At 42.0% G+C, this 12,581-nt stretch overlaps 1 protein-coding gene across 1 annotated transcript in view; it reads left to right on the top strand.

Moving 5' to 3' along the window:
• Positions 1-12,581, top strand: part of SORCS3 (sortilin related VPS10 domain containing receptor 3) — a 539,923-nt gene that overhangs the window by 424,140 nt on the left and 103,202 nt on the right. Inside the window, exon 8 of the mRNA XM_019725085.3 lies at positions 6,649-6,738. Within this exon, the coding sequence (XP_019580644.3) occupies positions 6,649-6,738 (90 nt within the window). The remainder of the gene's footprint in view (positions 1-6,648; positions 6,739-12,581) is intronic.

The following is a 12,581-nucleotide window of genomic DNA, read 5'->3' as shown; positions in this document are numbered from 1 at the left end:
CGGGGAAACACGGTATTCTTGGTGAAGCTGTTTTTGGTTGTTATGTTAGGGCTCTAATAACAAATTTTATGTGCAAATCTGTTTCAGAGGAGGTTCAGCCTCAGTGCAAGTGCTGTGTTAGATATTAGACCCACTCTTTCAAGAAACAAGCAGATAAAACTGCATATTACATTAATTTCACAGAGTCTCCAGGACATAAAATGAGCAAGCACAAGTTTGACAAATACTCAAATTCAACATCAAACAGTTTAGCAGAGGAGATGGCTTGCTGATAGGGTGTCTCATTGTTCCCAGGGCTGTACCACACTTTTGATTCAGACACACAGGGTGGTACCCTAGCAAAGCACTTTTGGAAAATGAGGTCTAGAGGGCAGTGGCAACCTAGCCTGCCATGAAGAAGCTCCCAGGTCATCCTGACACTTATGGCCAATATCCCTATGAGACCTATGGCTGTTTATTGACTCTTGTGGCCCAGGAATCAGAAGCCTGTTTCTTTATTCTTGAAAAAGAAATGAGATCTTTGAAGGAATTATATAGGAAGAGAGGAGGAGAAAGGCCTAACAATGTAAAGATTTATTTTAAATAATCTGAATAGAATTAATGAGCAAAGAAATTGGAAAAGTTAATTGTGCATCATTACAACTTGGCTGTTCCCTTTTGTTTCTTTAAAATGAGGAGGAAGCGGTGCAGAGGCTGTGTGAGAAGTAACTAACATGTGTCTGCAAAGGTGGTCATTTCTCTTGGCTTAGACAGATTATTCACATTAGAGTGGACCCAGCAAGTTCCTCTAGCTGGAAAAGCTTCTAAATGTCATTTTCTACGAAGGCAACAGCTCTTGTATAAGCCAAATTTATTTCCATTATGGTCCCTCTTATTCACAGATTCCGATAGCAGCACCATTCACTCCTCTGCAACAATAGACCATTGATTTCTCAGGGCTGAGAAATTGATATGAACCCTCACATAGAAATATCTGCCTTTCTGGTGGGCATCTTATTTGGGAAATTGGAAGTTGAGTGGCATGCGATCCATTTCCCTCCACAGAGAGGCTTGAACACCTCACATCGCCTGAGGGACCAGCATAAGCTTTGTAGTCAGATAAACCTGGGTTCAAATTCCAGCTCCACTGTTTATTTGTGGTGCATCTTCAAAGATTTTGAAGGTTGGATGCACACAGGAACAGTACGCGACGTATAATAAATACTCAAAAAAATGTTATGTTATTAATATTTTTATCTTATAAGGTTCTAATGCTGTTATTAACAATAATATGAATAGTAATCATTATTATTGTGGATATTAAATAACGTCATGAATGTAAAGCATACATCATATGATTCATATTTAAAAATGTTAGTTTCTGCTTTTCTTCTGATTATTTTTGCCTATTTGTGAATTTTAGAGACATTTCAAGTTTTCTTCTGTCTATGGAAGAAACAGGCTCAATATGACTCCAAAGCCCTTTGGTTCCATTTTTTTGGAGGGTAGATTTCTCTCTCTCCTCCAGGGTAAGCCATTATCCACAAGCAAGGAGAAATGAAAAAAAATAAAGGATATGCCAGGTTAGACTTTGTTACGGCAAGAGTGGGAACAAGTCAGAAGAGACAGATGTGTTTAATGGCCACTGCACTTGTCCAAAGGAATCATTTTCACTGGCCAGGAGCCCAATTAAACCTGTAAAATGGAAATCCAGAAAATCAGATTAACGAGCCAGTCATTAGTGAGGAAAAGACCCAGCTAATTCTGTGTTTAGCATGACGGATGGGCCCAGAGCAAATAATTGGATGACATTCATCAAATATAAAATAAAAGGTGTCACTGAAAGGGAAAGTGGTAATAATCTCTGGGATTTACAATGCCAGCAAATTTGCTTGTAAGGAAGAGAAAAGTTCATCAAAATAGATTAATAGTCACTAAACTTTATTCCTTCCTTGTGTGGTTGCCAGAGAGTCACGCAAATAGCAGAGAGGCTGCAAATGCATTAACCTGGTACCATCCCAATCTCGTGATGACCCTGCTTCCAAGGGGGAGTGCTAGAGCTTCTGTTTGGAAATAAGATCCTGTGGCCATCAGGGGCTGGGTAGGAACAGAGAGTTCTTCTCTACCTCCAGGATTTAGTCACTGAACACTGGAGGAAATTAAACGCCGTCTCTGGTTAAGCGAATTAATCACATTTCGTTATTCAGTTAGTCAATAAGTATTGACCCACTGCCCTGACAGTTTGGGGATGTGCTCATGCCTCGTTAAGGGCCCAGCATAGGCTGGGGTCATATAGTGGCTGTGACAATGAAAGGCGGTCATTGTCACTCTCAGCCTCAATTTCTTGACGTATCAAGTAGGGATAATATATACTGGGGATGCCAAAAAAATGTATACAAGTGGACACTTTGGTCAACGTTGCTCAAATAGTAGTTCACTGTAATCAGAAGTGTCTAGATGCTGATGGTACCCACTTTGAGCAGCTCTTGTAATTGCAGAAGTCAAATGTGACTTGTATTCATCTTCTGTTATCAGTATATATTGGGTATTACAATTTTAATACAATTTTCCTTTCTTAAAATGTGTATACATTTTTTGGTATTATGCATACACATAATGCATAATGTATGTATATGAGGTACAGTTTATAAACTGCTTATCATAGTATCTTCCATGTAATAAGATTTTACTGCATGGTAGTTATTATTATTACTGTTTTATTACCTCATCTCTTTTTTAAGAAGACATCTTATTAAAATGCAACATAAATACCCTGACAGATTTTCTGGGAATACAAAGAAACACAAACATATAAACACATGCAAATTACAGAGATTTAAAAACTTATTTTAAAGATTTTGGAATCAAGGAACTGTACTGTTGTTGCAGTGAGATGAGCAAGATGACTGGAGGACTCATCTAAGTCACAGGACGTGGAGAAACTTTAGAGCCAAACTTTACTGTGTTCAGATTTGCCTTGGGCCAGTCACTCAGTATCTTATAGGCTCTGTCGGGTTGTCATGAGGATTAAAGTAGATAATTTATATAAGGGCTACATGGAGTTCTGGAACATGGTAAATGAACTCAATCAATGACAGTTTTATCATTATGTTTATTATCATGTAGCCACTAATCTCTTGCCACAAGACCAGCTCTGCCTACAAATCAGGAACTTGCAACCTTGTAATAAGACATGGAGGGATAATTTTAGGAATATGTATACCACAAGAGTAAATGTTAAGAGTGCTGAAGAAATGGAAGTAACAAAGTTCAGGAGATTAGAGGCAGGAGAAATTATAATGAATTTGTGCCATGCAAAACCATTCCGTGAACTCTGGGTCTTACACTGAGGTTTAAAGCATCAGTTGGATTTTGATGGTACAGGGAGGGGCATGGCCAGGACAAGGGCACAGCTGCGGGAACCAGCTTGTTACTGCTGGGAGATACTATAATATGAGGTCCTGGGAGAACCTCTGGGCTCTCGGTCATGCAGCCCCTGAATATTTTGGGCTATTCCATGTTGGATCCAAAGCGTAATTTCCATCTTCATGATTTGCTCAACCGCAAGCTCTTCCAGGTTGTAAGAGCTTGTGAACGTGAGAGTCTGTGCTTGTGCAGGGCTGAAGCAAGCATGACTGGGCTGTGTTCCCAAGAGGTGGGGTCCATCACCCTATCAAGGGGAACACTCTGTTTTCCTGTAGCCCTCGGTGATTTGGCAATCCTAAAGGGTCCAGTCTTGCTCTGTGGTGCTGATAAGAGGCCTAATGATGCTGTCATCTTGTTCCCTGTGGATGTGACTGGGTCCCTGTGGATGTGAGTGGGTCTTCATTTAATTGCTGAGCTCTGGCTGGCATTCAGAGATGGGACTTGTCTTCTCTGAGGCCTGTCTAATTCACTAAGGGTAAGGTCGGTGAGGGTCAGCGTGTCCGATAGGGAACGGATTTTTAGTCGTATAGGCAACCGAAAGAAATACTTTGGGGTTTAAAAACTTTATTGCTGGGTACACATTCTCCTTTGAGGGTGATGAAAATTTTGTAGAACTCTGTAAGAGGTGATGGTTGCACAACATTGTGAATATGCAAAATGCCACTGAATTACATACTTGAAAAGTTTTAATTTTGTGTAATATGAATTTCACCTCAATTAAAACAAACTTATCTTCACGGTAAACAGAGTTTCAGGAAAGTAGCTACACCTGGAGGGAGGCTGGGGTCAGGAAAAGTGAAGGGCACAGAGGCACAGAGGTGTCTGTCAGTTGTCATTAAAGAGCTAGTTCTGGGCTGCTCCATGTGGGGTCCCAGACCAGCAACGTCAGCAGCATCTGGAAACTTATTAGAAAAGACAATTCTTAGGGCCTCCCCCAGATTGACTGAATCAGATACTCTGTGGGTATCTCAGTCAGCAGATACTCAGCTGACTGAGTTTTAACAAGCTTTCCTGGGGATTCTGATGCATGCTAAAGTCTAAAAACTACTGTTCTAGGTTTTGGTTTGGCAATTATTTTTACATGTGTTGGTTTTAGAATTAAAAACAAAAACAAATTAAACAAATAAATAAATAAGATTCTGCAAAAACTAATAGTGAATGTGTATTTAGAGCCAAGGATTATATTTTAATCTGATTCCATGCAGTTGAGATTTGTTTTAAAATGGAAAAAAAAAAAAAAGAAAAAAGACTTGTCAGCAACTCATTGATCTTCATATGTCAACACCCCACCTCGAAGCCAATGAGGAACAGTATAGATTCAGAACAGATGTCTTATCAAAAAACAAAAAAACAAAAGTCCTGGAATACAAGACAAAAATGATTCTAATTAGAAATAGAGATATAAGGATAGCAGTGAACATCCGGGAGAAAACCAGTTTCTCCTCTAGGTTCACAGCCTACGTCTTTGCACCATTTTTCCCCCAAGGTTCTGCTTTCACGCTGCCTCTAACATCTGCTCTACCTGGCAGCTTATGGCGCCTGCTTTGTGTGCTCCCAATGTGTGCGGAGCCAGGGGGAGCCATGGGAGGTACCATCTCTCAGAGTGAGTAGTGATGGGTGGATTTCAATGGAGATGTTTCACCTCTCCTACTACACAGCGGCTGCTGTGGATGGGCGCCAGGTTTGGGTGAAAGTGGGAGGGCTGGCCGATCTCCAACGAGTGCTTGGGCCTTGGTGAGAACCGAGCCTGTGCTTCCAATAATTGCCTCCTCAGCACAGCAGCCTGGTTGCGATGTCATCCTGCTATTTTCTCTGAACAGGCTGTGTTATCTTCTCTTGTGAATATTAATTTCCCCTGAGTTAGGCTGATTGGGCCGAGAGCAGCCATCTGCAGAGCTAGGCCGTGTCGCCAGGACTTGTCGCTAAGCCCAGGCCAGAGGATCGTTCGTTTTTTAGAGTGGTTTCCAGGTTCCGTGAAGAATCCATTTTGTTCCCAAGTGAGGTCACAGACCTTGACTCCCCCACCCCCAGTCATGAGATGGCCGAACTGGGGCTCAAACCCAGGATTTCTGGCTTTCAAATCCAGGGTTCTTTCTCTGACTTCTGATGCCTTTAAGTAACTTGCTCATGGAAAGAGTCAATAAATATCTGCTCAATGTATTAATTTATAAATATGAAGAGAAAAATTGTGCTCATATCGGAAGTGAAATTAATTTCAAAGTAATGAGAACTTTGAGCAATAGTAATTATTCCGATCAAGAAAGAAATTTCTTTGTCAATCATGTCATGGTTGCAATGGATTAAAAATTGTTAAAAAAAAAAAAAAGAAGACAATAAATAAATCATGGGTACAGCCCACATAATAGCTTCTCTGTTTTCGGTTGAAAATACTTGTTAGATGTGTACACACGAGGTCTGACAATTTTCGCGAACTTGTTGCAGCGATGTTGCTAACCTTTTTTGATATCACAGGGATTATTCATTATGAATTTGTACCAACTGGACAAACAGTTAACCAAGTTTACTATTTGGAAGTGCTGAAAAGGCTGCATGTAAAAATTAGACGACCTGAAATTTTCGCCAACAATTCACGGCTCTTACATCACCACAATGCACCAGCTCACACAGCACTGTCTGGGAGGGAGTATTTAGCCAGTAAACAAATAACTGTATTGGAACACCCTCCCTACTCACCTGATCTGGTCCCCAGTGACTTCTTTCTTTACCTGAAGGTAAAGGAAATATTGAAAGGAAGATATTTTGATGACATTTAGGACATCGAGGGTAATATGAGAACAGCTCTGATGGCCATTCCAGAAAAAGAGTTCCAAAATTGCTTTGAAGGGTGGACTAGACACTGGTGTCAGTGCATAGTGGGAGTACTTTGAAGGTGACCGTAGTGATATTCAGCAATGAGGTATGTAGCGCTTTTTCTAGGATGAATTCGCGAACTTCATTATCTGACATCGTATGCCGAGAACAGCTACCAAATACAGAGTCCCTGCTCTCACAGAAGGTGCCAGCCATGGGGGTAGGCTGTTGTCATCACACACTTATTCTCTAAGCTTGATGACATGGGAGAAACTCAGGGTGCCTTGGGGTTGGAGGTTCAAGGCCAGGGAGAGATATTCTCTCAAAGGTTGTCACAACCTACTGTGGCTATTGATGGAGAGGGTAATACCTTCCAACTCATGCCATGATCCATGACCCCATCTGACCTCTTTGTCTTTCCCCATGATCCAGGTAACAACTGGTGGAAGAGCCAGCTACTATGTGTCCTATCGAAGAGAGGCCTTCGCTCAGATAAAGCTGCCCAAATACTCGCTGCCAAAGGTATGCACCACCTGCGTTCTGGGTCCTGCCAGAAAAAGTGGCAGGGAGACACTGCCTTGTTGGTCTGTGGAAGGTTTGATCCCTGCCTGGGAGACAGCTGGCATTCAGCCTGACTTACCACTGCGGGGTTTGGCCTTTGCTGATGTTTCTGAACCTGGGTTCTGTGTTCTCCTCTTAGCAGGTTACACAGGCAGGAGGTTTGATTTTCTATGACTCAAATATCCAGTATAACCTTGGGTCATTCCCCAGTAGTGGCAGTGAAAGGAGCACTGGCTTTGGAATCTCTTCTGAGGACCTGTTGCTTTTGCAAGGGCCTTACTGCCAAATAGAGGGAAGGCTCAGAATGGCCGAGGTGGGAGCACAAATGCTATATATACGTATGTGCATAAAGCTGCACAGGTGAGTCTGCTGGTTTTCTTGCTTCTCTCCAGATTTTAATGCTATATTTTAATTTATAAATGCACTGCCTGTACTTCCACTCCCTTCTGCCACTATGAGTAATTAGAAAGGAATCTAATTTACTATAGTTTTAATATCAAATGATGACATTTTAACTCCTGTATTGGAGAATCATAAAATGTACTCTGAGGACCCCATCCCCTGTGAACAATGGCTTTTGGGAGGAGATGGATCTTAGGACCTCAGTGTGAATTGGACAAGACATCACCTAATGAGGCTACACAGAAGCAGAGTCTCAGGTTGGACACATATCAAATGTAATGTTGCAAAGACTTGGGTCTCAAAGCTGGTGCTAGGAAACATATTGTCAAAGGCTAACTGAGTACAGAGGTAAGAGGGAGGATGGGGTAAGATGGTGGGCAATTTTCTACCCTTTGGTTGTTTTTATTCATTCATTTATTCATGTATGCATGTATCAGTCCATTCATTCATCTGTTCCTTTTTCTTTTTTTATCCATGGAACTATTATTTCTTCCATTTACGTTTTTACTTTGTGCCAAGCACTGACCTAAGCTTTATGGGTAGAGTAGTGAGTAAGACAAACAGGCCCTGCCTTCATGGAGCTTCTATTCTGGTAGAGAAGAGAGACACTGAACAAATGATGGTAGGTATAGAGGGTGTTACAGGTACGGGAGCTCAAGGACCATTGTGTCATGAACGTTGGCGCTAACCAAATATGGGGAGTGAGAGCACGTTCCTAAAGAAAATGATGTGTAAACTGATTTCAAAAAATGAAGAAGAAGAAGACTAAGGAGTTAATCGTGCAAAGACGTGATGGGGAAGCCAATAGAAAATACACCCACAGGCTTTCTCTTCAGAGAGAGTATGGTTCATTCAAATACCTGAAAAACCATGTTGAGAGACCGGGTTGCAGAGCAGTGAAGAGGCTGAGGAGGTGGGCAGGGACCGTATTAAACAGCCTCAGGGGCATGGGGATCAGTTTCTCATTTTCTCTAGCCTGTCTGTGATGCGCTTTTAGAGGACGTATAGCATTGTGGTTGCACGGGGTACCCGTCAGATATTCCAAACCCAAGCAGGAAAGCGGCGTCCCTGCCTGGAGAAGATGAGCAAACGGAAGCTCGTGATCATGCTCTTTCTGAAGGAGAATGACGCCTCTCAGTAACCTGATGATGTCTGTGCATTGGCCCGGGAAAAGTTTGGGGAACTTTCCAAACCTTCTTTCCAATCAATGGAGGGCCTGTTTTCCCTGTGTATGTGTGCATATTTTCTATATTTTTAATGTTCTCAGGAAAACAAATAGCTTGCTTCCCCTGGGCAGTGCAGGTGCAGGTGAAGACAAATGAAGCCTGGAATTGGTCACAACCCCAGAACACTCCATTAACGATCAGCCACCCCATGGTCATTTATTGCGGTGGAGTACCATCCGCGCGGCTCCTTTTACAGAACTTCATCCACAGCAGCGTCTCATTAATATGAGGGCTGCTGTGAAAATAGCTGGATGGTTATCGATCCCCTTTATTAGCTGACATTGGCCCAGATTTCCATCGCCAAGGCTGCGGAGGTGAGGACAGAGCAGGTGGAGGGAGATGGGTACCTCTCATTGTTTAAAAATGGAAATGGCTTTTAAGCAAGTGATTGCTGTTCCGTGTAGTTCTGCGGCTGCTGCTGGGCACCTTGCTTAAAAATCAAAACACAGAGAAGCTCCCTGTCATCATTGCCCTCACACCTCTCCTCCTAGGCTGTCTGTTCAGAATTTGCTCACTTGCCGCACTCCATGGCTTTGAAGTGCTTCTCAGAGAATGAAATGAATGCCATTAATGATAAGCAGCGTGATTAGGGTCAGCAACCTCGTGCTGAGTCCTCCAAACCCAGTCCCTGGGCATCGGGTTGGCACTCTCTGTCCAACAGGCATGAGAAGCACCCACCAGTATGGGGAAGGGGAGCAGATGAAGGGGAACTAGGGTGGCCTCCGGAAAAGGTGATGGAGCTTTATGAACAGAAACCCTGAGCTCTCATTCCAGCTCTACCACTTACTTCTCCATGAGCCCAGGTCTTCTCATCTGTGAAATGGGCATTGTCATACTATTTGACAAAGTTGTGAGGACTTAATGAATGGCTCATTGTTGATAAAGTGTAAAGTGCTGGATAGATAAGTCTAAGCAATGATTGTGACCCAGGGGGAAATATGTGCTCTTAAACTTGTGGGGTGGAGAGCAGTGCTCCCGGTGGGGTCATGTCCTAGCCTGCTCTTGGACTCAGTGTTGTCTGAGGCCCTCACTTTATCACTCTGGTGCTAATACACCCTCTTTTGTCCCTGGATTTATTCTTAACTTGCTATTCTAATAGTCTTTCCCCAAGAGAAAATTTGTTTTTTTGTTTGTTTCTATATGGGATTCAACTTGGTCGTGATGATTTTGAACTTGACCTGAGTCCTGTACTTCTGGAAAACAGCAATATTTAAGAAAACCTTTTTGTGTTCTTGGACATGGCTTACTACAAAGAATTCCCCTTCCCCATTGCCTTGATAAGATCCCCTGTGTTTACCTCTGACCAGACCAGATTTCCATTCCTTGTCTCATAAACAATTAGCTGAACTGTCTGTCCCCACTGACCAATCTGGACAAAATGCTTGCTAATTTGATTTCACCAACTTAAGTTCAGCTGTTCTCCTTCCCTCAAGCCCCTAAACTTTGACCCACTCTTGAGCATATGTGAACACCGGGAGCTTACACAAGTGTTGGAATTCAGAACAACTCCTGTTAAGAGCCCCTCTGGGAATCACCTGACTCTGAGAACAATTTCCTATCTAATTGCTTCATTATGTCACCTACTCACCCCACTCCTCACACTCAATTCTTTGTAGCCTTGTTTGACTTCTCCCTATAAAAGTAATTCTTTTCTGCCTTCACTGTGAGGTACGTGCTGACGTTATGGTCAGAGTATTGCAACAGTCTTTTCAAACAGTCTCTTCTTACCTAAGTCTGGGTTTGTTTTCATTTGACAGTAGAATGTGATTAATCCGATTTTGAATTAGCAAAGAGAAAGGGAAATAAGGTTTAGAAAATTTATTATAGTGATCATGATGCTGGTAGTAACCTTTTCCTTAATTTCCTTAGGAAAATTTTTCTTAAGTTTTACATTTCCCCAAATGCTGATTTATCCTTCTTTGCTGTGTCACAGACACACTTCTTAAAGAGTTATCTGTAATTCTAACCTCCTTTCTCACTTGTTGTTCACTCTTCAGCGCTCTGCTGGTTGCCCTCTGCTTTCCCACATCTATCCTCTTATATTCCACTAACATTGTTCTAGCCAGTACCAGTGACACCTACGTGCCAAATCCAGTAGACATCTCTAGCTCTTTGTCTTTGTATACCTCTCTGTAGCTTTTGACACTGTTGGGGAGGGGGAAAAAAATCCATACTTGATACTTGCCCTTTGGTAATATTTTGTTCTGATTTTGTTTTCTGGATCCTCTTCCCCTGGCCACTCTTTATATGGTGATTTCCTAAATTCTCCTTGCATTCTGCATGGTTCCTGAGTGACCTTATCCCTTTTCTTCATATTGGTGACTCCTGTGTCCACAGCTACAGCTTATACCTTTTCATTTAACTCTGGAAAGTATCTCCAATTGCCTATTCAAAGTACATCCCCTTAAAGATCCCAGTTAACAGCTCCACAACTGAGCTCAGAGGCTCTATATCCCTTGCTTCTACCATGTTGACTTACTCCATTTAGTCATTTGATAAACTTGTGATGGATGTCTACCATGTGCTAAATACTCTGATAAATAGTGGGAATAAAATGATAAGAGAGACATAGCATCTGCCCTCTGGGAGTTTACAATCTAATAAGAGAGACAGAGATCAAATAAGTAATTATACAAGTGAACGAGTCATTACAATTTTTAATGAGGTCTGTAAAAAAAGCAGAGGATTTTGTAAGTCATATACCTGAAATAGTAAAGATATGTCTTCTCCCTTACTCCCTGTTGATTCTGCCTCCTTAATGTCTCACCGATCCATTTCATAGGGTTCTTATAGAAAACCTGCTCCTTAGTTCAGGCCCTCATTTGTTACTACTTAGATGTTGCAGTGACTGTTGAAGCCCTCCTCCCTGCCCCGCTTTAATCCACTCTTTATACTGCTTCCACAATGAATATGATCCTGCAATCAAGCTAATCTTCTCCAACCCAATCTCTGCATTGATCAACTCTAATCCTTTCTCTCTCCTGCTTGCAATCTTGTGATAGCTTTGTACTTCCCTCTGGGTAAAGCTTAGGTGCTTGCTATGTGGCTACTCTCTATCCTCACTGCCCTCAGAGGAAAACTGCTTTCAAGCTATTTCAAGTTCCACACATTTCCTTGAATATGACACCCTTCCTCTCACCTATCACTCCTATCAGCTTTCTACTCCTATCACCATTTTCAGTCCTGTTGTAGCACTTTCAAGTTCATGGACAGCCACAAGAGCATATGATATCTCCACCACTGGGTGAGCATCTTCTGAGGTTACGTTCTACATTTTCTCCCTCTCTGTATTTATGTTGTGGTGTTTGGCACATTGTGTGTGCCTACCAATGTGTTTTTAAATGAAGTTACCTTAGGCCCAGATCACAAGAAAGTGTTTCAGTAACAGGGAAGTATTTTCACCACTGTTCACCTAGGAAGTCACAGGTTTAGGTGTTCAAAAAGCAACTCTGATTCTTACAAATTACTCTATTGGGAGTGTACAGGGGGACTGTTACTTATAGTTATTTTAGTGAGTTGGTGACCCACGCTTTGGAGTTAGGTTAGGGTAGCAGAATTCAAGAAATAAGCTTTATCATCCTTCAGATCCCTGTTGGACCAATTTTAATTACTAATAATTTTCTTTATTATTGAAGACAATATTCTGCCTATTGTTGGTTGATCCTTATTCAACCATAAGACCTATTAGGTGAGAAGACACATAGCTGAGAGCTTTTCAAAGAGTGATTTCCCAGATGGCATGCACCCAAATCATGTGGAGAGCTTCTTCAGATGGTCGACTCTAAGGTTCCACACCAGACATACTGAGTCAGAACCTCAGGCAATAGGACAGATAAGTCTGCATGCTATTAAGATCTCCGGGTCATTGTGATGCACATTGAAGTTATACCCCCACAGATACAGAGCTTAGTTTCCTGATTAGGTTAGTCTTGGGTTTAAATCTTAGTATATCATTTACTAGCTGAGTGACTTTGGCAGATTAAGAATTTCTCAAGCAGACATCCTAGAATCCTGGATACTAAAAAGTAGTCTTTCACCCCAGAGCCTGCAGCATCTGTTCACCAGGTAACACAGTCCCAGCGCAGGTCTAAACTAAGATGCACTCGCAGCAAAACTGGCTGCCTCGAATCCTGACCATAACCCAATGTTTTAAGTTTTGTTTTTTTTCCCACTTCT

Source organism: Rhinolophus sinicus, chromosome 15 (assembly GCF_057876585.1).
Source record: "Rhinolophus sinicus isolate RSI-liver-muscle chromosome 15, RSI-T2T, whole genome shotgun sequence".
NCBI classification, from domain to species: Eukaryota; Metazoa; Chordata; class Mammalia; order Chiroptera; family Rhinolophidae; genus Rhinolophus; species Rhinolophus sinicus.
This window is presented reverse-complemented; position numbering and strand designations above follow the sequence as displayed.